Source organism: Salvia hispanica, chromosome 3, assembly GCF_023119035.1.
Source record: "Salvia hispanica cultivar TCC Black 2014 chromosome 3, UniMelb_Shisp_WGS_1.0, whole genome shotgun sequence".
NCBI classification, from domain to species: Eukaryota; Viridiplantae; Streptophyta; class Magnoliopsida; order Lamiales; family Lamiaceae; genus Salvia; species Salvia hispanica.
In genome coordinates, this window is record NC_062967.1 from 32,853,474 (window position 1) to 32,878,975 (window position 25,502).

The 25,502-nt window shown below is 36.7% G+C and overlaps 3 protein-coding genes and 1 pseudogene across 4 annotated transcripts; 1 reads left to right on the forward strand and 3 right to left on the reverse strand.

The window, feature by feature from the left end:
• The first annotated feature begins 1,167 nt into the window (after positions 1 to 1,167).
• On the forward strand, positions 1,168 to 6,484 carry LOC125213466 (annotated as a pseudogene).
• A 635-nt stretch (positions 6,485 to 7,119) lies between these two features.
• On the reverse strand, positions 7,120 to 9,328 carry LOC125216885 (quinone oxidoreductase-like protein 2 homolog). The gene is made up of 5 exons (XM_048118669.1): positions 8,911 to 9,328; positions 8,211 to 8,319; positions 8,033 to 8,124; positions 7,693 to 7,951; positions 7,120 to 7,614 (listed from the first exon to the last, which is right to left on the reverse strand). The coding sequence occupies exons 1-5, from the start codon at positions 9,255 to 9,257 to the stop codon at positions 7,384 to 7,386; spliced, it is 1,038 nt and encodes a 345-aa protein (XP_047974626.1). The 5' UTR covers positions 9,258 to 9,328; the 3' UTR covers positions 7,120 to 7,383.
• A 391-nt stretch (positions 9,329 to 9,719) lies between these two features.
• Positions 9,720 to 15,181, reverse strand: LOC125215633 (uncharacterized aarF domain-containing protein kinase At5g05200, chloroplastic). Of its 2 annotated transcripts, none has more exons than XM_048117106.1 (11): positions 15,035 to 15,181; positions 14,818 to 14,926; positions 14,161 to 14,303; positions 13,529 to 13,642; positions 12,919 to 13,107; positions 12,654 to 12,814; positions 11,842 to 12,024; positions 11,662 to 11,759; positions 10,605 to 10,783; positions 10,093 to 10,209; positions 9,720 to 10,026 (listed from the first exon to the last, which is right to left on the reverse strand). In XM_048117106.1, the coding sequence occupies exons 1-11, from the start codon at positions 15,101 to 15,103 to the stop codon at positions 9,862 to 9,864; spliced, it is 1,527 nt and encodes a 508-aa protein (XP_047973063.1). In that variant the 5' UTR covers positions 15,104 to 15,181; the 3' UTR covers positions 9,720 to 9,861. The 2 variants fall into 2 exon arrangements, with proteins under 2 accessions (XP_047973063.1, XP_047973062.1); XM_048117105.1 differs by having other exon boundaries at positions 11,842 to 12,107; positions 12,659 to 12,814; positions 15,035 to 15,180.
• An 812-nt stretch (positions 15,182 to 15,993) lies between these two features.
• LOC125213723 (protein transport protein SEC23-like) lies at positions 15,994 to 21,049 on the reverse strand. Its single transcript, XM_048114416.1, has 5 exons — positions 20,179 to 21,049; positions 18,086 to 19,900; positions 16,539 to 16,655; positions 16,378 to 16,449; positions 15,994 to 16,285 (listed from the first exon to the last, which is right to left on the reverse strand). The coding sequence occupies exons 1-5, from the start codon at positions 20,635 to 20,637 to the stop codon at positions 16,157 to 16,159; spliced, it is 2,592 nt and encodes an 863-aa protein (XP_047970373.1). The 5' UTR covers positions 20,638 to 21,049; the 3' UTR covers positions 15,994 to 16,156.
• Between the last annotated feature and the right edge of the window lie 4,453 nt (positions 21,050 to 25,502).

Sequence of the window (25,502 nt, forward strand, 5' to 3'; positions counted from 1 at the left end):
TCTAATCTATAGACAAGTCATGAGCTTTGCATGTTTCATGTTTATCATTATAGGAAAAAGTATTACTATGAGAAATCTCTATAATTTGATGTATTTTTATTTTATATTAATATTTGAGATGCTTTTTTTCTCAAATCTCAACCCATTAAAAGTATTTTCATATATTTCCACATTTCAAAATCTTATATCGTTCGTCCTCATTAGTATTTCATTTTCCATAACTGTAGAACATTAATATAAAAGTAGGATTTATATATTTACTGATTTTTTCTAATCATTTAAAACGTCGAATAATTTATTAAAATTTGTGTCAATCAAGATATTTATTTGGCATATAGTATTCAATAAGAGAATATTCAATAAGAGAGTGTTATATTATTAACTAAATATTTAAATGCTAACTATAATTAAATAATAGTCATTAAATATTCAAATTAAAGACCTAGATCATTAGCTCCAGAATATCAATATATTAATACGAAAAAAAAGATTAATAATATTAAGGTCAATTTACAACAAATTAGTTATAATTAACTTTTAAAAATATCTCATAACTTTAAAACACATATAACTTTCTCGATTTAAATTATTTTTTCGCACAACATATATCAAATTAAAGATAATTTCATAAGGATTTTAATGAGATCTCACTTGCATATGTTTGGATATCAAAATTTGAAAAAAAAGTTTAAATTTTTTCTTACAGCAACAAATGCCAACATGATATATAAAATATATAAATATAATACACGTAGAATGTCAATATAAGCTATAAAGCATTATGTTGATATTTTCGAAATTGACATTTTAATCCAAAATCCTAATTTGATAGTCTTTTTTCTAATCTTTTTGATTTAATTAATAAAAATAAAAACTGCACGTGACAAATTGTAGACCATAAGTTTTCTAAAATCCTATGGTCTTAAAATAATCGTAGTTAGCAATTAAATAATGAGTTAACAATTGATCGTTCCCCGTATTCAAATATTATATACATACTCTAATGCAAAATCAAATAAATCCTATACTTGTATTTTTGTTTGTATTTATGCATTTTTGGAATAATTTATATTCATTATATATATTCTGCACATTATATTTTTTTCGTTTTATCAAATAAATAATACTCCTACTATATGCTACTGTATTATTGTTTATATACTCTTACAGATATTGTCATAATTTTTCCCCGATACCATAACCCTACTACATTTCGCACGGGTGTTCAGATCCGCCGCCGCCGCCCGTCGATCTCGCCGACGCGAGACTCACCTCCACATTCAGCGTGTAAGTATGAATCGTAAAAATCGGCAAAATCGACTTTGTTTTCTCGCTGTGAAAATCTGCAATTTGTTCTACTGAGCCATAAATTTGATGAATTTGATGTTTTTCGTTTCAATACTCCATAAACATGCTATTTACCTCAAATCAAAGCGTTATCCTTGTTTTAAGGGAGGAGAAGCCGTATAAGTAACAGTATATTTTTAATTAAAGGGTGAATCTGCTGCAATCAGCGTTTTGTTTTTGTTCCTTTTTGATTGGCTATTGTGGTGACCACTGTGTTCTTCTGATCAACATCGGTACCGCGGCGTATATGATTCAATTGTTGATTTAATTCCAATTTTTGCAGAGTACCAACAGTTGGATTGTCTTCCAATATGGCTACTTTTGCCAGACCTGAGAATGCCTTGAAGCGTGCTGAAGGTAAGTTACAAAGAAGCTGTTACGTCTATTGTTATCCTGCAAATAAAAATCAGTGTGCATCTTGGTGTTTTCACAATTTTTTCTTGTCATTTTACCCAGACATTGAAATATATGTTAGTATGTTGGGAACTTGGGATTAACCTTTTATAATTTCTTATGAATTGAAGTATTGGAAATTGACCAGTGGCTGTTCTTACTGTGTGTGAGGTGTGTAGGGTTGGAGGGAATTTCTTCTAAAATTGAGCTGTTAAACTTTTGTTATATACCTTTAAAGTCCAATACTCAGAGAAGAAACTAAGGGGATAATTTTTTTATATTGAGCTGTAGATGGTATTTTTTTCCTCAGCTGTTATTGACATGTAAATATGCTGATGCAGAGTTGATCAATGTTGGACAAAAGCAAGAAGCACTTGAGGCTCTTCATAGTTTTATTACCTCGAGGAGGTATAGAGCCTGGACAAGAACTCATGAAAAAATAATGTTCAAGTATGTGGAGCTGTGTGTTGACATGAGGAGGGGAAGACATGCCAAGGATGGCCTTATCCAATACCGTGGTATCTGCCAACAGGTCAACATATCTTCATTGGAGGAAGTGATAAAGCATTTCATGCAGTTGTCCACCGAGAAAGCTGAGCTTGCACGTAGCCAAGCACAGGCCTTGGAAGAGGCTTTAGATGTTGATGATTTAGAAGCAGATAAAAGGCCTGAAGATCTGCTTCTGAGCTATGTTAGTGGCGAAAAAGGGAAGGACAGATCAGACAGGGAGCTTGTCACCCCCTGGTTTAAGTTCTTGTGGGAGACGTATAGAAGTGTTCTTGAAATTCTGCGCAACAACTCAAGATTGGAAGCCCTGTATGCTGTAAGTTTCTTCATTCTATTTATAATTTATATTCATTTTGTTGTACTATTTATATTCAGTTTGGTTCATGATGTTCTTCTTGTGTATAAGCATGATCCTTCCTTTACCTTAATTTTGTAGAGGTTTAATTTTATTCATGTATAAGTGTTTTGTTAATATTGTTTTTAATGGCATGTATAAAAAATTTCATTTTCTTATTTGATGATCCATATTATGTTCTTTTGTCGGTCATTTTTTTTATTTGGCAATCTGTGTTAACATGATAGTCATCGATCTTCTAATTTTGAATATTCAGATGACTGCACATCGTGCCTTCCAATTTTGCAAACAATACAAACGGACTACCGAGTTTCGGAGATTATGTGAAATAATCAGGAATCACCTTGCAAACCTCAACAAATACAGGGACCAGAGAGATAGACCTGATCTTACTCTTCCTGAGAGTTTGCAGTTGTATCTGGACACCAGATTTGAGCAACTGAAAGTTGCAACTGAGCTCGAGCTTTGGCAGGTTAGTAAGCTATCTATTTTTATGCCCATAAATGCACCTAGGGATTGCTAATGCAATCCTTATAATTTTCTCTAAGTTCATTCTCTACTTCTGATTTGCAGGAAGCCTTTCGTTCTATTGAGGACATATTTGGACTGATGTGCATGGTTAAAAAAACGCCTAAATCTTCGTTGATGGTTGTTTACTATTCTAAGCTTTCAGAAATCTTCTGGATGTCATCCAACCATCTTTATCATGCTTATGCATGGCTTAAGCTTTTCTCACTCCAGAAAAGCTTTAACAAGAACCTGAATCACAAGGACCTGCAGATGATAGCTTCATCTGCTGTCCTAGCTGCACTCTCAGTAACTCCTTATGATCGTTCGTATGGAGCATCTCATTTGGAACTTGGAAATGAGAAAGAACGAAATTTCAGAGTGGCAAACCTTATTGCATTTGATGTTGAGTCAAAACCAGAGAACAGAGAAGTGGTAATAGTTGTCCTGGCTATATCTTTTGCTTTGTGATATTATTTTAATTTCTTGATTATGTAACTATCTGTTTATTCTTTTTCAGCTTTCCCGGTCCTCACTGCTCTTGGATTTGGTAAGCTACAATCTTTATCATTTTAAATCATTGCTTAGGCCTACTGTTTTGAAGTTTAGATCCTAAAATATACCTTAGTGGTTAAAAAAATGATTGCGTAGATTTATATTTTATACCTTTTTTTGGCATTTCAGTCAATCATAAGTCTCTTGGACATTTCAGGTGGCCAAAGGTGTTATGAACTGTGTAACTCAGGAAGTGAAGGATCTTTACCATATTTTGGAACATGAATTTCTCCCGCTACACCTTGCACTGCAAGTACAGCCCCTGCTAACAAAAATTTCAAAAATTGGAGGCAAACTTGCTTCTGCTTCCTCAGTTCCAGAAGTACATCTGTCTCAGTATGTTCCTTCTCTGGAGAAACTTGCTGCTCTTCGGTTACTTCAGCGGGTATGTATTACCAATACCATGTCATGCGACTTCCTGTAGAACACTTTTGGTATCTTACGTTATAATTGTGCTTTTTTGTGCTTTATATATCCAGGTCTCACAGGTGTATCAGACTATAACCATTGAAAACCTATCAAATATAATTCCATTTTTTGATTTCCCGATGGTGGAGAAGATCTCTGTTGATGCAGTCAAAAATAATTTCTTATCAATGAAAGTGAATTACAGGAAGGGTGCAATTTTCTTTGGTAGCAAGGTAACCATCTAACCTTTGTTTATCTTTCTGAGTTTGCATACTGAGTTTGGCCAATTGAGTGTACTATATTATCACCCTGATGCTACAGTTCGTATTTTTGTTGCTGTGAAACTGAATGCTCCTTCCCAGTTTTTAATTTCCCCTTACATCTTGGAATGGCCAATATCCTTCTGCACCATCCTGTCAGTAGTCAGGTCCACTTCCACTATGGACCAAACCTTTGCAAGATAATGAAACTCCTTTTTGCCAACTTCCTGTTACCTACAACAAATTGAGTGCCTACTGCCTAGTGTATATACCCTCCGGGCATACTTCGGCATTTAAAGTTTTTGAACTTCTTCTGTTTTGAATTTCCTCCTCCATGTTCTATTCCCTGTGTTTTTCCTTCATAGACTCCATTGAATGCTGTAAATGAATGTTTTCTCTTCAGAGTCTTGAGTCAGAAGGTTTACAAGATCACCTCTCCACTCTGGCTGAATCCCTTAGCAAGTCAAGGGTCATGATATACCCTCCTGGGAAGGGAACACCTAAATTGGGGGAATCGCTTTCAGATTTAGTAGAAGTTGTTGAAAAAGAACACAAACGCCTGCTCGCACGCAAGTCAATAATTGAAAAGCGCAAAGAAGAACAAGAGCGGCAGCTGTTAGAGATGGTATGTCATTGACTTATTGTGATGGCTTTGTGTGAGTGAGTTAGTTGTTTAATTTCTAATTCAGTACGTGACTTTTATATTCATAGGAACGAGAGGAGGAGGCAAAGAAGCTGAAATTACAGAAGATAACTGAAGAGGCAGAGCAGAAAAGGCTTGCCATAGAATTTGAGCAAATGAAGAATCAAAGAATTCGCCGGGAAATAGAAGAACGTGAGCTTGAGGAAGCCCAAGCATTACTGCAGGAAGCTGAAAAGCGGGGAAAGAAGAAAGGAAAGAAAACAGTCTTAGAGGGGGTGAGTGAACTGATTCCTTTCGATAGATCCCTTTGATGTTTTGCTGACCTTAATTTTTCTAATTAACGGATTTTATATGAATTCAGGAAAAGTTAACCAAGCAGTCTTTGATGGACCTAGCCGTTAGTGAGCAGCTCAGGGAGAAGCAAGAGATGGAGAAAAGGCTACAGAAACTTGGAAAAACGATGGATTATTTGGAGAGAGCAAAAAGGGAAGAGGCTGCCCCAGTTATTGAAGCTACATTTCAGAAGCGCTTAGAAGATGAGAAGGTTCATCATGAGCTTGAGCAGCAGGTCTGAATTTGTCATCTTATTTGGTGGAAACTTCATCTGTTAGTGCTCCTTTTCGCAGGAGATTCTTTGCACTGTGATGATAATAATGATTTTTGTACTTATAATTGAATTTACATATAAATTTACTCCGTTTATTTGTTTTTCCTCTTATCTTGATACAGCGAGAGGTTGATTTAAGTAGGCAACGCCATGCTGGAGACCTGGAGGAGAAAAGAAGGCTCAGCAGGATCCTGGAGAACAAGGTTTTGGCGAAAGAAAGAGGAAGCTGAGCGTAAGGCCAAGCTGGATGAAATTGCTGAGAAGCAGAGGCAAAGAGAGAGGGAGCTGGAAGAGAAAGAAAGGCAGCGGAGGGAAGAGCTCTTTGGCAGATCAGCTGCTCCTGTGCTGCCCAAGACCGATCTTTCTGCTCCACGCCCAGCCGATGCACCACCTACTGCTGCCCCAGCTGCTGCTGCAGCCGCACCTGCGCCTGGACCTGCCAAATTTGTCCCGAGGTTCAGAAGAGCAGGTGCTGAGGCGGCTGCCCAAGCCCCACCTCCAGCCGCAGCCGCAGCCGCTGACAAATGGTCCAGTGGCAGCCGGGCGGAACCTCCAGCTGGTGACAGGTGGCGGGATGATCGCAGGCCTGCTGCTGCTGGTGGTGCGAAGTCTTGGATGTCTTCTAGGGAGGAAAGAAGACGTTGATGTGCAGCTCGTCTCGAGACTTGGGTGCTCAGTTTTTGAACCATGGTTTTTAAGGATGCGAAGTTTTGAGGCTTCTTTGGAAGAGACGTGGTGTAATTTTGTTGGCCTAAAGGTTGGTTAGACGTTTGAGTTTGAGTTTGAGTCTGAGTCTGAGTCTGAGTCAGTTTTTGTATGGATGAGTTTATTTGTTTTCAATTGCCTAAGTATACCCGCATAAACACCCTCGATTCGTGCCTATGCTACTATTATTTGTATTACCTTCATATTTTTATATTCTCATTGTCTTTTAAAAAAATTATTTGTCATTTTAGTTCGTCTAATAATGTTTTTGAAATTTTATTCATGTTACACTACTAATGATAGGTAGTGATGTGTGGATTCAACTATATCAATAGTAGTACTATTTTAATTATTTTTTTCATTCTATATTTTATTTCATCAATTTCATGTTAAAATTCTTGTCAATCTTGAAGTGTTTTTTAAGATGATAGTTGAAGTTGAGGAAAATAGTATTACTAGTTTAGTATGCAGAACTTTGGGATTAAGATTGATAATTGAGATGTTTATGACTATTATATGTGCCTTAACATGACGTACTCCTATTCAAATCGGGATTAGAAACCAAATCTATCCTCAAGAGGATAGATGGAGTGATTTAGATGATATCGAACGTAGATTCAATTTTTATTTATTCAGAATCCTCTTTTCTTGAGAATCCATAAATCTCATGTATGGATTAACTATATCTCAAGCACATGTTTAGGTTTGACTTCAATGGAACAACAAAATGGATTTAGGTTTAACAACTCATCTTCACATACCAACAACTACTAATAAAAGAAACTGGTTTGGAAGGCCTTAACATTAAGCTAGCCTTTATCAATTATTCCCATGAAGAAATTCACCATTATTTCCATTAGCTAAATATTCATATCAAGTAGTAACAGTATTGTGATTTCTTGAAGATAATTTTCTGCCCGGAAACAATCTAGCAATCATACTGTAATTTCAGCTACAGTTTAAACACAAACAAAAAAGAAGAATTATTATTTCCAGAGCCACAGCTATAATGTCTACTTTTATCCCTTGACGCGCCACGTTTCGGATATTACCACACACCGGGCCTCCGTGGTCGAACATTGTCCATTTATGGGCATCACAGCTTGGGGGTGGCCTCATCAAACACAATCAAAACCTTTCCAATTGCTTCTCTATTCTTGAGGGCAGCAAAAGCAAGATTTGCCCGAGGGAGGCTATAAGTATGGGATATTTTCACAGTCAGTACGCCATCAGCCAGCCAAGACAGCAGCTCCTTGAGCGAGTCTTCGAGAACACGCGGTCGATGTATCCTATGGCTCCCCCAGTACAGTCCATGAACTGTCCAGTTCTGCAAACAGAGAGACGAGAAAACATTCATCGATTTCTTTCTTTTCTGATATAACAAGCAAGCATTACATTACATTACCTTAACAAGAGCGATATTTGCTGGGACTACCGGCACTTCCCCACTCGCGAACCCTATGATCAGGATCTGCGCTCCCCAGTTAAGCAACTTCAACGAGTCTTTCGTGAGCTTCCCTCCCACTGGATCGTACAGAACATCCACTCCTTTAAGCTTTCTAGCCTTGAGAAACCCCTTCACACTTTGAGTCATATCTTCATTGCTCAAGTCAACGACATGATCAACGCCCAATGACTTGAGGAACCGCACCTTCTCACTCCCTCTGCCCAATTATTCAATGGATTAGTACTACTCAACCATATCAATGCATACTAGTTATCTCTCGCTCGTTGTGTTACTTTACCTAGCAACGGCTATAACAGTGGCACCACGGATCTTGCCAATTTGTACGGCAGAAACACCAACTCCTCCAGCAGCACCAAGAACCATCAATACCTGCACCCAATTTTCCATCACAAATATATCACCATTTTGTACGAACAATCCCTGGCCATGCTCTATGAACAAGTGGTCTACACTACCTGACCGGCACCTAGTTGTGCTCTATGAACAAGTGCCACATGAGATGTACCATACGCAACCGGAAACGCACCAACGCCAACCAAGTCACACCCTTTAGGCACCAAAAACCTATAATATGAAATATCAAAATAATGAACTCAACTACACTCCCGAAACCACTCAACTACACTAGCCATCATATAAATGCAAAAAAAGATGGAAGTATCATTCATATAAGTAGTAGTTAACTGCTAAAGACACACTTTGCATTTAAACACATGTAAATCAGTTTTCACAAATTATTCTGAAAGTCTCTTAATCACAAATAAAGTCTTACAATGTACTCCCTTCGTCCCCAGTTACTTGAGTCGTGTTCTATTTCGGATTGTCCCATGTTACTTGTGTCATTTCCCTTATGGCAAAAACAACACATTTAATCTTTTACTTTATTCTCTATCTCCTTTCCTCCATTGTTCTCTCATACTTAATTCCGTCTCCACTAAACACCAACTCAAGTAAAGTGGGACGGAGGTAATGATACTACACAGAGACACACTCTTTCAAAGCAAATGATGACTCAAAACCACAAATCAAAATCAATTTAATAAAACATAACACCCAAAAAACCATTCACCGAATCACATTTTAATTCAGCACAAGACAGATTAAAACAACCAACAATCCACAGTCAATTTTGAGAATCGGAATAGAAACGGTTACAGCTCGGATTCATCGGCGACGACGAATTGGGCGAAGGATCCGAGGGCGGCAAGGGAGCAAACGGGGTCGCCGACTTTGAACTTAGAGACGCGTTCTCCGATGGCCTCGACGGTGCCGGAGTAATCGGAGCCCGGAATGAAGGGCAGCGGCGGCTTCTCTTGGTACTTGCCCTGAATTTGGAGGTAATTGGCGAAGTTCAAGCTGGTTGCTTTCACTCGGACTCGCACCGATGTGGGCGAGTTCAGTTGGGGGAGTGGGTGGGCCCTTGAGAGGGTCAGGGCGGAATCGTCACTCCCCTCCGGTGGGACTGTCGGGTCACCGAGCTTTCTGCATACCAAAGCTTCCATTTTTATCGTCTCTCTCTCTGAATTCAACGCATCAAGATCAAGTCTTGTTTTTTTTATTTCTTTTTGGATGGAGTCTACAACGCTCTGACGGTTGAGACAAAATATCAATTTAGATTAAAATACGAATTTGGTTCAAAATATTTATTTTTTAAAAAATAAGTTCATAACAAAATGAAATTATTGTCAAAGTCGTCATTTTTTGACAATTCCATTAGAAAAATAACAGCCATATCACTGTGCAATTAGCGTTGACCGTTAGTTTTTTAACAAAACCGTAAAAAAAAAGAACTACTTCATTGACATTTTCATTTGTTATAGACCTGTTTTTCACAAAGTGAAAATTTAGACCAAATTTGTATTTTGGTCATATATTTAGAACCAAAATTGATCTTTACTAATTGTTACATTTTGAAAGAAGTAGTCTCTTCTCTTTATGCGAGAAGGTAGTATAGTCTGTATAGATGCTCAAGAAATCTGAGTGCTGTTCTTTTACAGCAGAAGAAAGTACATGTTTTAGAATTCAGCTTGAGTATTGTCGAAAGGAAACACATAGGTTTTGATGATAATTACAAGTTACAACAAACTAGTTACATTGGTTTCAAGTCTAAAACGTGGATGGTTTGTTGGAAACGATATTAATCCTCTGATCGCGCAGCATGTTCATGTTGGGAGCTAAGAGTCGCGTGTACCGGTCAAAGTACAGAAGCTGCTTCATCAGAAGTGCGAACTCCCGGGGGAACTTCAGACCGTATGATTCACTAACGCGCACCTATATATTTACACCACATCAATCAAAATAGTAAATATTCAAAAAAACTTATCATATCTATCTTACCAGATCGAGAAACAGGGCATTCATTTGTCTTTCGTCAACAACAACATTCGCAGAAACTGCAGTTGCATTCGTATTAGCATCCCTTGCTGCAGCAACGATGATCTCTGTATCCATATCCTGCACAAAATTACCAGATATATGTCACCTCATCCACATTGTGGAACTCTCAAATTAATTCTACAATTCTATAGATCCCATTTCACATTTCACATTTCACATAAAGAGGTCTCTTATGGATTCAGTCAAGATGACATTTTAGCCTATTCCGGGTCTCAATTTCAATGTTCAACCTTTCCTCCCTATGCTTCATAGTTTGAAGACGCGGTTAAACTATTTCAACATTATTAGTCAAAAAAGGGCAGATAATGACTCAAGAGTACAACACTGCAAAAAAAGGTCAGAAATCTTGAGAGCAGATATGCCACCTCCATGAATTAACTGAATTTGCATTTATATTAAAAATATAAATTGTAAAACGTATATACTGTAGTGCAAGCTACGTAATTGCTTGCCTGTATGGAGGAGAATATCCTCTCAAGATCCCTTGCAAATGCCTTGGAGTCTACATTAGTGCTCGTAACACCCATATCAATCAATGAAGATGCCATGGATTCATATTCTCCAGTTGCGAGTGATTCCAGAAATTCTTCCATAGCAGACCATGTTTTAGGAGAAATTCGACCAACAATTCCTGTTTAACAAATCATATTATGTTTGAACTTGAAGGGGAAAATGTTAAGCATTAGAAATCTAGCAATCAGAGCCCATGTGTCAATTTGACCTACAAATATAAGGAGGATAACCGGATAATAAGATCCAAGACTTAACAATGGTTGGAGTTACTTTTCTGATAAGAGTCCAATGAATAACATAAAGACCCAAACTAGTACAATCATTTAAACTTTTGTTGGCATCCCTATTATGATATAAAATCTATACAAGAGAATAAGCAGTTATTTACAGTCGTAATGTTATAGTTATTTTTTAAAAAGGAGTAGTATAATGCTTTAGTTGATTAATACTGTAGCTTGATTAATCCATTTCCATAAGAAAAGGCAATTAAGAATTTATGCACCAACAAACCATAATCTAAAGATTATGAGCAGAAAAATAACACTTGCATCCTCTGATTATCCCAATAATCCAAATATTCATATTGTTACAGAGTAGGAGGAGAAGATCTAGGAGCACAGAGATGATTTGTTGGTTACTCACGTTTGTGGCATACTGGCCTGTGCACGCAACACAAGTTTTTAAAAGGAAATAATAGTGGCTTTTACGGCAGAGACAATGTTATTACATAAAAATTATCAAGAAGATACTGATAGACTGCAGGTCACCATTTTTAATTTATGATAGAAAATTTATTTTCAGCTGTTTTAATGAATGAGGCTCTTGAAATATGGTCAAATCCATCAGCAGAGGATACAAAAGGCTAAAGAGAAAAAAGAATGAAAAAAATGCATATAACAGTTCCATATTTAGAAAGTAATAATAACACTACATCTGACAGATTTTAAGTCAATGGCGAATAGAAAAAATACTGAAATGATAAAATTATAAGTATACCGAAGTCAAGGAACCCAATGCGGCCATCACGTAGTAACCACAGATTGCCGGCATGCACGTCTGCATGGAAGGTTTCACAAGCAAGCAAGCTACCAAACCTAGAGAGAAGAATGAATCATCAGTCACAGAACAGAGGATATACCTCTCTTACTAAGCTCAAGCAATGTCTTTGAATCTCACCAGACATTTAAGGCGGTTATAAGACTAGTCTCAGGATTTGGGACAAGTGAATTTATGGAGTTCAAGTCTGTGAGAGGGACTCCATAAAGCCTCTCCATTGTCAGAATCCGCTTAGTACTGTACTCTTGGTAGACTTTTGGAGCAGTAGCCTGCCTCGTGAGTCCCATAGAATCCAAATATTTCCTGAAAGACTCAATATTTGTAGCCTCCTTTTTAAAGTCAACTTCTTCCAGCATTGACTCCCTAATATCTTTCACAATAGCAACCTACACTTGCTGCTTCAGTATTAAAAGGAAACCTTGTGCATTTTAATACAAAAATGAAGAAAGAAGAGTTTATTCAATCACACATTTGTTTAGATGAATATGCATGAAGAATAAAAAAATGAATAAATTTATAAGTTATAACTGTTTTTTTAGAAAATAAAAGGAGGAAAGAAAACCACTACACCTTATATATATGTACAGAACCATATGGAAATAACGCTAACACACTATTTATCCCAATAATAGGTTCAGTGCCTAGAAATACAGTGGGCAACTGGAATTAATGAGTGTCGTTTCTGCTCAAATATCTGAATGTGATGTTATTGTTTCAATTTTCCACATCATTAAATTTATTATTGTGAAGAAAAGCCACGCATGAAATCTGGTTTCCAAGTTATGTTTCTCAGCATCAGAAAAATGGCATCGGGATAAAATTGACTCTGATGCCTAATTTTTCGGTATGCAATTTCATTATGGATTTACTAGGAAAAAATTGACACCTGGAATTTTATGGGGCTAAAACAGTGTTTTAACCCATAAAAATACCTTACCAGAGATGTTCGACTAAGGTCGGGACTCAAAAACTCCAAAATGCGTGCAACAATATACACAAAGTTCAAATCTGCCACCAAGATGTCTTCTATCCCTGGTTTTAGCACCTTTATAACAACATCCTCCCGAGTACCCCTTATCCTGGCACCATGCACCTGAAAATTAAAAGGTGGTGTTTGGCATTGACAGAAGTTTTAAGACTGAATACATTAACATACCATTTTACACAAGTATCAAAAACAATTACACTGAAACCAACCTGCGCTATGGAAGCAGAGGCTACTGGAGTAGGATCAACAAATTCAAAGACGGTATCAATAGGCTTCCCTAACTCCTGACGAAGAATTGCTTGAATGTCTTCAAATGGAATCGTAGGAGCTCTATCAAAACAATACTGGAACTCCTGGACATATTCTGGAGGAAACAAAGTTGGTGCTGATGCTATGAACTGCATATTCAAAATTTAAGGATCTAAGCGACCTTTTTCTCTTCTGTGTGGAGATGATATTGAAAATTGCAATAAATAGTTACAGAGGCACACGAAATCAAAAACTAAAGTTTTTCAGTATAGGACCACTCTGTTTATTAGCTGCATATAGATGAACACTGTGATAAGGATTTCATATTTCAAAGTAGTCAAGTAGAGAGCAAGCTAGTCCAGAAAATTAGTTTGGGCAGGGAAATTGGTACTCCACCTTAACCAATGTCTGACAGGGCTCTATTGTCTATTGATAGACAAGAACAGAGGAAGCTGATTGAGTATATTTATTTTGTTCAATATTCGTTACCTACCTCTATGAGTGATTGAAAGTGAGATTAAAAGAAAACAGGCATAAGAACACAATCACACATACGTTTTGTCCACTTACCTGACCTAGTTTAATATATGTTGCGCCCAAACGTTCAAATAATTTCCTCAAATAAAGAGGTGACAATAAGCCAAGCTGCAAATCAGCTGCTAATCCACTGGATGAATTTGCTGCCTACATATGTAAAAGAGCATTAGAACTCATGCCATTATTGATGTAAAAAAGTTAAAAGAATTAAGATCGTAAAGTTCGAACTGAGCTTAGCAAGTACTCCCTCCGTCCGCGAATAAGAGTCCCGTTTTTCCATTTTAGTCCGTCCACGAATAAGAGTCCCGGTTCACTTTTACCATAAATGGTAATAGGGTCCCACCTTCCACTAACTCATTCCACTCACATTTCATTTAAAACTAATATATACAAGTGGGACCCTATTCCACTAACTTTTTTCCACCCACTTTTATTAACATTTCTTAAAACCCGTGCCGCCCATGAATGGGACTCCTAATGGCGGACAGAGGGAGTATACTGCAAGCTATGATACATGCATGATGATATCCACAAGGAATGAGAAGCAAGGGGGAGTATGTCTTTAGATGAGCTAACTTCAAACTAATTTACAGGAAACAATGGATAGCATCCAACAGAAGAAAACACAGGATATCAAAAATCAAAAGATGATCTGATAACACCACCTTCGAAGCATCAGCCACCCACTCGCTGCCAACACCTATAACTGCTTGGATACCTTGAGCTAGCCTAAGTGCCCCACGAGGACCTGTATTTATTGATGTCTGGACTATATCCTCCAGAAGCTTGGGCAAGTTCTGCATACTATCTGCAACAATACCATCCTTTTCTATTCACTCTAGTACATGAATAATATGAATGAGTAAAAATGAAAAAAATAGCTTCTTCAAACACTCCAAAAACACACTAGCCGGACACACAATTAAGAAAAGAAAGTATCATCTGATCACCCAGTCTATGAAATTTCAATGACGTGATAAACAGCCAATTCCACCATTTTAGAAAAAAGGAATTATCACATTCACAACAGCAGCCTTACTGCACAAACACAAGCGGAGTAGCTTCAGTAGAATTGCAAGAACTTGGTAGAGCTCAGAATCAACATGTTCGGATTCCCCCTTTTACAATCAACCCCCAATTAAGATATAGTTACAGCAATAATCAAGTCTAACTCCGCAAAAGTTATTGAACGCTTCAAAATCATCACTCCAGCCCGCAAAATTAAACAATCAAGCTACTCTCAAAACTATTTCGAATCAATACAGATAAAATAATAAAAGCTTAAAAACTAGCATCTGAATCAGATAATAACAATATACTACCTTGAAGACGGGTGGAGAAATCCTGCGATTGCGCGTAACGCGCCATAACATGAAATTTAGTAGGGCCATATCTGAGCTTCCTAGTCGATAAGCGCGTGGACACAGGTAACTGAGAGCATACACACGACCAGAAAATTGGAGAAACAAAAACAAAATTGAAGGTGAGAGTGAAGAGGAATAAAGAGTGATAGGCCATTAGGAAGAAAGTTGGAGGAACCTGAGCGTGATGAATGATGATAGGAACACGGCCGGAAGCGGCGCTCCTCATCACTGAAATTCCGCCCATTTCTGATTTCCTCAAGAGTGTGATGATTTTGCTGATTTTCAATACAAATTATAATTATGGCCTTGTTTATTTATTAGATTTGTTTATTTCACAAGAAAAATGAATAGTGAAATGGAAATGGCCACGTCTCGCGCCTATTTTTATGAAAACATCTTTTTCTCTTTTTTTTTGGGTATTTATACTTTCTCCTCTTTATATAATCCTAGCATAATTTTGTTAAAATGACAATCTCTCTTAAAGTGACACCGTGACACCACTTACACAGCAATATTACAAACACTACACAACAATCTATAGATTGCTGTATAATGTGTCAGATATTGGTGAACAAGAAAAATTGTTGTATAAGGTGCAACATATTGCTGACCGTCTTTTTTGGGGGTCCTTTTTATGTCACGTGACAGCTTATTATTCGTCCACGTGTACAAATGATTGGTAGGAATGGTGGTATGATGTTATTTTAAGGGGTGATGGCACCTAACATGCCCCTACTAGTAGTAATTAAATTTATTTATAAATTTAATCAATCATGTTATAAAAAAAATTGAAATAAAAGCAAATTTATAATGCTCAAGGTTAATTTAATACTAAAAATTAAGGTAAACGATCAATTTTTCTCATCATATGACAACATTTACTAAAAAATGTTTTAGTGTCTCAGCAAAATATTTTTGGTGTTCAGAAAATTGATGTGGTCAAATTCTGTAAATCAGTTGAAAACACCATAAAATTAGAATTTATTCACAATTTTCTAATAATTAAATTATTTGGTCGCCTGCAATTATATTGGTGATGTTATTCATCATTTGAAAAATAGGGTCATAGTATTTAATAAATTCAGTAGAGTATAACGCCAAGATGAGTTTGTGTAGCCTATCATGAAAAGAAACTGAGAATCCAAAAGAGGACTATGAAAATACAAGGTAAAATGTGATGTATGAGACAAACTAATTCTCTTAGTCAGACGATAGAAACAAAACTTAACTGAAATGGCCACGGGATAAATGAGAATCATTATTGATCATCTTTATAAAAAAAATCGTCATAGCTAGCCTAAGGGGGCAAAACTTTCAAGCTTCGCATCCACTCACAGAAGCTCGGATCATCGAAGTGGACAAAACTACTCTTTAGCTTTGTTCTCTCTTCCGCACTCAACGTTCCAAGCTGAGGAAATCTTGCTTCCTGCAATCACCACTCACACCCCATCACTATATCATTCTTATTTCACACATTCACTTCAACAAACAAACAAGAAGCCGGAATTGCAAATATACCTGTTCATAAGGAGGATCTTTGTGTGCTGGTATCAATCGAGTTACAAAATATCGAGCCTGAGAGCTCCCCTCCTGTAACGGACACAAACATATATCCTAGGTTAATATGGAATTTCCATGAGAACAACTACTTGCATTTTTAATATAACCTGCTTGCTTACCTTAAATGCAAGAATCCGAGGAGCTGGAAAACGTAACTCAGTTAGCTCTTCAGCCAATGTCCTACAAGCTGCCAATGCTGCTGCACTTTTTCCTTCCTGTGCAGCAAGTTCAGCACCCTGAAAAAAAATAGCTGTAAGAACAGATATACTTGGATTTGGATGTGAAAAGGAAAAGTAATCTTGTCAAGTGTTAGGTCCTTTATATTTGCAGTATCAAAAGGTGGAAGCAGTATTTTATCTCAGGAAAGAAAGTAAATAAGTAGTACTCCATTCATCAGCAGAATTTGTCAAAAGGAGTGCCAGAAACAATATTAAACTCTAACACCATACAGATCTAGCTATTAGAAAATGAGTGCCAGGAAAAGTGATGTGTTCTTTTAGATCAACATTTCCGACTGTGAAGCGCAAGGCGTCTAAGACAGACTTGACCACATCGCCAGAAGTGATTTATACATTTGGTTTCAGCGCCAGGTGAGGAACTGGACCCAACTTCTGAATCAGGTGTGGAGGGGGAGACCTGGCACCTGCACTCGGTGTGACCGTGTCAGTTCTAACAAAGGAACTGACATGTCCCATGCCACCTTCATGAGTCAGGTCTGGCGAACACAACTTTGTAAGCCTATATATAGGCCCTCATGTAATGACCGAAGACAACTTCTGATCAATTACATAAAACATATTTGTGAGATTTATTCTCCCTTCATTTCTCGAGAACTGTCGGTTCTTGGAAGTATGACCTGACTTATTAATCGATTCACCAAAATCACCCCCCTTGGTTGTGGCATCATTCTACCCGAACACATTCAAGCTATTTGCTCGTGGCTTATAGGGGCTCGCTTTCTAGCGTTCTTGCATATAGTTTTTCAAGGGTCACATCCCCGTTGAGTGTTCATCCACCCGTTCATGAATTCGAGTTGCTCGTTGGGTTATAGGGGCTCTCTTTCTAGTGTTATTGCCTATAGTTTTTTGAGGGCCTGTTCAAGATTTTTGAACCCTATCCTGTATCTTCCGTCTATATAGCGGTGATCCATGCATTGTTCATCGCACCGACAAATATCCCTCGGAGAGGACAAATACAAAGGAACCCAATACAAGTAATTAATTTCAAAAAGAGCACCTTAATTATGGTATTGCTTAAGAGATGCCCAGGTCTTGTGGTTGTGAGCTTATATATGTTATTATCACAATCTTCTACTATAAGATGTCTCTGTGATACAAGTACTCTTAATGGAAAGAGTAAAATAACTCGTACATATTTGCATCCAATGACCTAATAGAGCATGAATGTGGTAGGGATATAACTTGAGCATGATTACAACCATATAATGGAGCTTAAATCTGCACTTTTTTACATTAAATGAGCTTAAGATGTCATCGAGGCAAATGTAGAGCATGCAATTGCAAAATCAAGATATCAGCAATCTAAATTATTTATGTATTGATACTCAAGAAATTATCATATAGGAGTAATTAAGACCTTGTCTATCTAGTAGACTAATATCATCACCCAAATGCAAAAATTTAGATAAGGTCACTAGTATGCTTACCAGCCAAATGAAGACATCAGTGCCATGATCAAGAACAACTGCAGCATCGGATTGCATAGCAAGATCATATGCTGGGAGTTCCTCAAATGTCCCACCTTCTCGATGCATTAGACAGCGAGGCGCTAGCATACGAAGGGATAGGTCAAAGGAAGCATTAAGGAATAAAGACCGCAAAACAGACCTCTCATCTTCATGACCAAGTATACTTCCCAGCAGAGGGCCTCTTCTAAGATGGAATAAGATTTCAGGCAATTGCGACAGCTCTTTAGGATACCGATAAAGTTTTGATTTTGGCACCTGGGTACTAAACTTCACTGCAACATCCTTAATTCTCTCGTCAAGTGTTAGCCTCATATCAAGAGCATCGTTAAAGGATTTGGCTTGCAAAAGAGTCCTTTTACCGATAAGAACAGCTGCCACCTCATCTTGTACACTCTCTAGATAAGCCGAAACACTATCAACAGTCGGAAGTCGAACAGTTATCACTCTCGAGATATCAGCTTGATAAACAGTTGAAAACTGAATGGCAAACTGAAAGTGCACAAAATTGCTTTTGATATCTGCACGATTCTCCATTGACACTGCAAAACTTTGGGTTTCTTCAACACTCAGCATCTGAACAGCGACAGCAGTGTCATTCTTAAAAGATTCTTGGCTATCCACATGGGCCTCCTCACCAGGTCCCACCACTTGACTGACAAATATATTGTCTGAACACCTGATTTCCAGTAAACCATGAGAACCTGCAGCCCTTGAAGATGCTCTCTGAAGATTCACACCAAATGCTTCCCCAAAATCATCATGAAGAATCAAAACGCCTCCCGAAGATTTTGTAAGAGGCTGCAGTAGAGGAACCCGTACAGGACATGTCCCAGCACAAAGTATATCAACCACTGTATTGCGCCGATGAGCCTCTGAACCTAGATTATCCATCCATTTCAACGCTGATTTCTGCATGTGCAAATAGTTTGGATGATTAAGAGAATGAGGTACTGAACCAGGGCCATAGGTACATGGTCCACCAGCACACACAATTATTCGGCTATTTCCACCAGGCCTTTTAACAACTCCTCTTGACATTTCCGCAGACGGCCCCTGAATTATTGCCAAGGCAACCTCCACCGCAGTGCCCAAGCAACGGTCTCTCTGAACTTCAGGCAGCTTCTGTTTATACGGTGTCAATGACGACAGTATTGCATGCGCTACAGAAAGAGAAGCGTGAACGGTGGACAAATATACACCAGTACCATAGATCAATGCCCTTAAGGCGTCCTCACTAGGTGATTTGTCACCGGAAAGTACATCAGCAGATGCCACTGATTCTTCAGAGAAATCATACACTGAAACCATGCGACCATAAAGTACAATTCCAAGTTTTGTTGTTGGGGGCAGTGAATCCACAAATGCATGCAAAGAGCTCTGTAGATGTTGTACATGCTGTTCATCTAAACACTCATCGATCACCAGAACAATCGAAATCCTAGATTCTGATACTGGAACATAACCAGGTCTTCTGGTGGGAGTCTGGATATAGTCAACCAGAGGAGATGATAGCTCTGGAAGATTTCTGAGGTCTTGTTTGCTTGGGGCTATGTATTCCCCTTCGCTGCCATTTAAATTCCTACATATTACGCATTGCCATTGGCCTGAACCAAGTAGAATTTTGCAGTATAGATTGGCATAGGCTCCGCAATTCTGGCAACGATGCGGATCACGCTGAATTATCTGAGGTCCTGGTGAAACCTCCCTGCCTGGAGAAACTATAGCCCCAAATCCCAAACTGGGTATATTTGCTAGCTTCTTTTGTTTTAACACCTGTGAGATTAGCAGCAAGCTATAATTAACAAAAGGGGATTGTGCAAACAAACTGAAGTTGCATATCTATGCAAGTATAGCATAGCATCATGGTCTTCATATTCAAATGGAAGAATCCAATATCCTAATCAGGATTTACATTCACAACATATATTATATACAATAACACCACACTCAGGAATTCACAACTTGTGATGCAGTTTCAACAATTCCAACTTTCATTAGCATATTCATAAGGTTCATATTATCTCCAAAATTTGAACATAGAGAGTACATACCTTGTGAGCCGAAAAAAGAAGATTGGGAGAGTCGGCATGAGGGGCGAAGGTGAGCTCCTCCGTAAGATCGGAAGTCTGATGATGCGACCCATTTGAGAAATTGCGGGAGGATGGGGAAGAGGTGGGCAAGGAGGAATTGGATGAATAAGGGGCAATGGGTTGAGGAGTTGCAGGGGAGGTCCTGAAAGGCACAGCAGCCGGCTGGAGGGGCGATGAGAACATAGGAGGGCCAGGGGGAGTGCTCAAATGAGGAAGGGGCATTCCGTTAACCGGAGACGGCAAATTAGGGGTCTTGATCGACGGAGAAGGTATCTGATTGGGCTGTATCAGCGCCGGGGGAGGTGGACCACCAAATCCTGCTCCCAATTTCGATGCATCTAAATTAGAAGGTGAAACAGTAGAGGAGTAACCTCCGCCGCCGCCGCTTGAAGAAGAAGACTGCTGCTGTCTATTGGCCATTAGGGATTAGGATTCACAATTCTGAAAAATTGAATGATAGATCTAGTTAGCCTTCAATTAAGCCTATGAGTTATGGATCAGATCGATCGACTGGCGGCGAGAATCGGTGTGTGGAAGTTTTTCCGATGAAATAAATCGCCGAATTTGACCGCAAAACCCAGCCGATCTTCCTTCAGCTCGACAGAAGCGGATTGAGCGTGATTTCAGTGTAACATAGCGCAAAGGAGGTGGATCGGACGAAAATGAATGATCGCAATTACATTTATATTTGCATTTGCAATCACGCTAGGGTTCGATGCTCCTACTCGCTTCGCAATTGAGGATTTCGTCGTCAAGAGTTGAATCATCAACCACAACTCATCTTCTCTGTTTCACTCTTTTAATTTTTCTATTTTTATTTTTCTGCTCGTATTTGTTAAGATTATCGAAAAAATCATAGTAGTATTATTATATACGGTATTATAAAGAGTAACACTTGCCTTGCTATTTTAAAATTATGTTAAAATAAATTATCTCATACCACATTTTTTATGAAATTATATGTTATGGCAGCTGAAATTTCCGGCAAATTCAACCAAGTCGTCTATTCGTGAATCAGTATAACGATGTCGTTCTATTCATAAAAAAAATAATGTTTGTGTAAAGAAAAATATTAGTAATATGTATACATGGTGATTAGATTTTTTCATCATTCAATAACCGCTAACAAATCTAAATTTCATATTTTTCCCGACTGATTTTTAAAGTTTTTGATAAAGGGAGATTTCATCTAGTTTCATGATTGTTCAAACAATTATTTTAATTCAAATACAATTTTAATTCATCCTCTGTGGTTTTATAAAAGTACAATTGTATTATATCCTAGAGTATAGATAACCGACTTTTATCCAAACGAGGTTGAATATTTGGCAACTATTTAATTTATCTTCATTGTCCTAAAGTTAAAAATGGAGCATTTATTTTATGAATAAAATGTGTATAGTTTTAAAGTGAACTAAACTCGCTTTTTGGGCTCCTCTTCAAATGTCTATTTATATGTACTAATTAAGTCTAGGTAAATAAATAATAATAATACTACTATAGTATGTGGTTCTGTGGGCTCAAAATCATTTCACGAATGTTATTGAAAACGAAAATCAGGCATAATATATAGTAGAATATATTAGTAGTTTAGTATGTACTCCCTCCGTCCACAAATAAGAGTCCCGTTCACTTTTTTGCACTTGTTTTGTGAAAATAATTATAAATAGTTAAAGTGGAGAAATGATAAAGTAAGATAGAGAATAATGTAAATAAGAGTCTTGTCTACATTATTCTCTATCTTACTTTATCATTTCTCCACTTTAACTATTTATTATTATTTTTATAAAACAAGTGCAAAAAAGTGAACGGGACTCTTATTCGTGGACGGAGGGAGTATTATGTATTATAAAGATATAAAAAGGAGAAAGAAAATTATGTTTCGTAAATGAGGGAGATGATCAAAACAAGTATGTGTTTAAATCCAGAAATGCAACCCAAATCTTGGCCCTAGGATTAGATGATCTAATGGTCAATAATTAACCCAAAACACGGAAGGTCATAATTAAGTAGTTTTAGGTCATATTATAAGATTTGGATTTATGTCATGTTAAGATCATTTTAGGTCATGCTTTGTTAGCATGACCTAAAAATAAACTAACTATGACCTAAAAATGTCTTACGTATGACCGTGTTCTGCATTTCTGTATTTAAATCTGGTCTCCATAGATCAAAACCCTACTCAATATAATGAGTAGTGATAAATGATAATAGGAATATACATGATTCAAGAAATGATCAGATTAATGACCTGCTAAGCGCTTCTACTAACCGTCAATGTGAGCAACCATTCAACGTTACCACACGGTGTTTTCTTATGTGAATTTCTCTCTCTTCATTACCACAAACTTCTTCAGAAAATATATTCTCGGCCGTTCATTTCTATACAACTTAAACATATAATTATTTTGTTATGAACAACACAACATAACAGTAATGTTTTTATATAAATTATCAATTTATTTCGTTTTAGAAACTAAGTTGGGGAATATCTATATAAATGGTCACATGAAGTATATTTTATGCATCAGTTTAAATCGAAAAAACTATGAATGCAGTCCTTGGATAGAGCTATTATCGTAACGTGGGTTCGGCAGCAGCTTTACAGGTCAAACTTAATCATTTAGCCCACGGTCACATGGACGAGTGTATGATCGAGCAATCCTCCGATTCCACCTTGTTATATTATTGGTACGCAAACTTTCAAATATTATGGAAAAAAAATTAATTGGGGTACGTTAGGTTAAAACTTAAAAGTGGTAACGATGGGCTGATCCCAGTTGGGAAATCGGCCCAAATAAAAGAAAATACCTATCATCTAAACTGCAAGGGGCCATGCTATCACATTAATAGGGTAAGTTCCAAACTTTCTTTTTCTACCTTCGGTTTCATTGGTTATACGAGATTGTATCTTATGATTATTGTCCGGTTGGATAGATATGATATGATTTTTAATCTTGAGATAGTTGTCATATATGATTAGTCTTGGTTGGTGAGTCTTAGATTGTTAGCCTTACCACCGTGACAATATTAATGTTGGGTAATCCTGGTTTTTATTCAATCTGAGGACAGTTTAATCCCGATTCCCGAGTAATTGAACACTTGGTAAACGCTTCTCTTCTAACTATGAGCATATTACATGACGCCAATATTGACACTATTATATGTTGTTCCATAGGATTGACTCAGTGTTAGAGAGAGTCACAAACTATTGTATAATTTCATGATAAAAGAAATAGTAATTCTAGTTGCGTAGTTAACTCATATCGAGCTATCCAGACCATAATTATCTGTAGTAGTTATATGCTATTGAAATTCGAAATAATATATAGAGATCTATGTAGAACGTAATCACACGAAGTAGTTACACATTGGAATATTGAAATATTAGACTATTCAAAAATTGATATAATTTTTCATCCCACGCATTATATTTAGTTCTACTACTACAACTTTTTTATCATATTTCAGTGTGATCGTTAAAAATAACTATCAGAGCAGAGTTGACATCGTTAATATTGTATGCAATCGCAATTAATTGAATATTAAACAATAATTAACACAAAATTATTCTTACTATGTTTTTTCCCATTTTTTTTATATTTTTTTATAAATAAATTCTTCATAATTAGTTTTATATATAGTATTATACTAACATTTTTTTTTGTAATTTCAAGCGTGACACATGAAAAGTTTTTTTCTAATAATAAAATAAATTACTAGTAGTATAAGATAATCAATATGGTTTAAGTGATTAAACATGTTCAAATGCATTTGACCATCAATTTCAGATCAATTCATTTTGTTTGGGACTAAAAAAATACTAGTACCAAATACTATAATGTATACTAAGACCAAAAATTTGATTTGTTCTAATGTACATGCCAAATTTGAACTTAGTCGAAATACTATAGAGAACAATCCACATTGATTTGCTCGAGGCAATAAATTTACAGTTTTGGTGGAACCAAACAAATGTGCGTAAATTAACATTTCCCCCTTTTTTACCTTCATTACTGAATTAGTGCAAGTTTTCCAAAAAATATACCAAGTGGTAATATTATTATTTCGGACAGGAAATCTTCTTTAAACTAATTCGTTTTTTGGCACTTCTTTTCTTACTCTAAAAGTGTCAAGTAGCAGGGTTGATTTTGTCATATACGAGTAGTAATGAACTAGGATTGATTGTTATTTTCTAATTTTTAAATTTGTCAGTTATAACCGATTTTCAGGTCTGATTAAGTATTCAAATTTCCTACCTCTTGGATTTAGTTAATGAATGTTATATAACTGATTAATACATAATTATTGTTTCTTAAATATTAATAGTCAAATCGATATTTGAAGTGTTGGTATATAGATAATTTGTTTCCAATCAAGTTATATTCTAGTAAATGGAATTAATAACCAACAAACTTTGGTGAAGGAAAGTAAGAATTGCCACTAACTTTTAAGAAGGGAATTTAAACGAATAAATTATACTTACAAATTGATTTCAATTTATGGTGTGACAATGTGTGATTAAGTTGCTATAAGTATTTAGCAGATACGGACAACTCAAAAGAGAAAGAGTGACAGCTACGGAAACAAAACCATGTTCTATGATATCAGTGTAAAAGGTTTTGGACATGTGATTCGATTCACAAAATGAAATAGTAGTAGCATAAAAAAGAAGAGAGAGATAATAAACAAAGTACCCATTTAAAGTCTCATGTACTTTCGTCACTAACTTTAATAAATTAATTAATTGTGTTGTGAGTTTAATAAAATATTAAAATACAAATTTTATTTTTGTAGTAATTTTATAATAAAATATAAATGAAATAAATCGACATGGATTACATTGGTTAAACATATTGGTTAAACATAGAATAAGGCTTTAAATAAAAACATAAAAAATGATAAAATTTACTCTCTCCGTCCGCCATTAGGAGTCTCATTCCGTTGCGGCTCGGGTTTTAAGAAATGTTAAGAAAAGTGGGTGGAAAAAAGTCAGTGGAATATGGGTCTCACTTGTATATATTACTCCCTCCGTCCCACTTAAGATGACACGTTTTCCTTTTTAGTTTGTCCCAACTAAGATGACACATTTCCTTTTTTGGTAACTTTCTCTCTCCAATTAATACACTCAATCACTTTTTCTCACTCCTATTAAAATATTCATCTATTTTCATCTCTCTACTTTAATACATACACCCACCTTCTCTCTCCAATTAAACACTTTAACCAATAACTCCTAAAATCCCGTGTCGGCTAAGCAATGTGTCATCTTAGCCGGGACGGAG

Excerpts from the sequence above, each read along its gene's own strand:
- LOC125215633 (XM_048117105.1), bottom strand. The coding sequence starts at position 15,103 with ATGGGCGGAATTTCAGTGATGAGGAGCGCCGCTTCCGGCCGTGTTCCT. Across the intron at positions 13,643-14,160 it reads GGGTGGCTGATGCTTCGAAG|GCAGCAAATTCATCCAGTGG; the intron begins GTGGTGTTATCA and ends TTACATATGTAG. Across the intron at positions 13,108-13,528 it reads CATATATTAAACTAGGTCAG|TTCATAGCATCAGCACCAAC; the intron begins GTAAGTGGACAA and ends TTGAATATGCAG.
- LOC125213723 (XM_048114416.1), bottom strand. The coding sequence starts at position 20,637 with ATGGCCAATAGACAGCAGCAGTCTTCTTCTTCAAGCGGCGGCGGCGGA. Across the intron at positions 19,901-20,178 it reads TTCTTTTTTCGGCTCACAAG|GTGTTAAAACAAAAGAAGCT; the intron begins GTATGTACTCTC and ends CTAATCTCACAG. Across the intron at positions 16,656-18,085 it reads CTGATGTCTTCATTTGGCTG|GGTGCTGAACTTGCTGCACA; the intron begins GTAAGCATACTA and ends ATTTTTTTTCAG.
- LOC125216885 (XM_048118669.1), bottom strand. The coding sequence starts at position 9,257 with ATGGAAGCTTTGGTATGCAGAAAGCTCGGTGACCCGACAGTCCCACCG. Across the intron at positions 8,320-8,910 it reads GTCGCCGATGAATCCGAGCT|GTTTTTGGTGCCTAAAGGGT; the intron begins GTAACCGTTTCT and ends TTCATATTATAG. Across the intron at positions 7,615-7,692 it reads CAAATATCGCTCTTGTTAAG|AACTGGACAGTTCATGGACT; the intron begins GTAATGTAATGT and ends CTCTGTTTGCAG.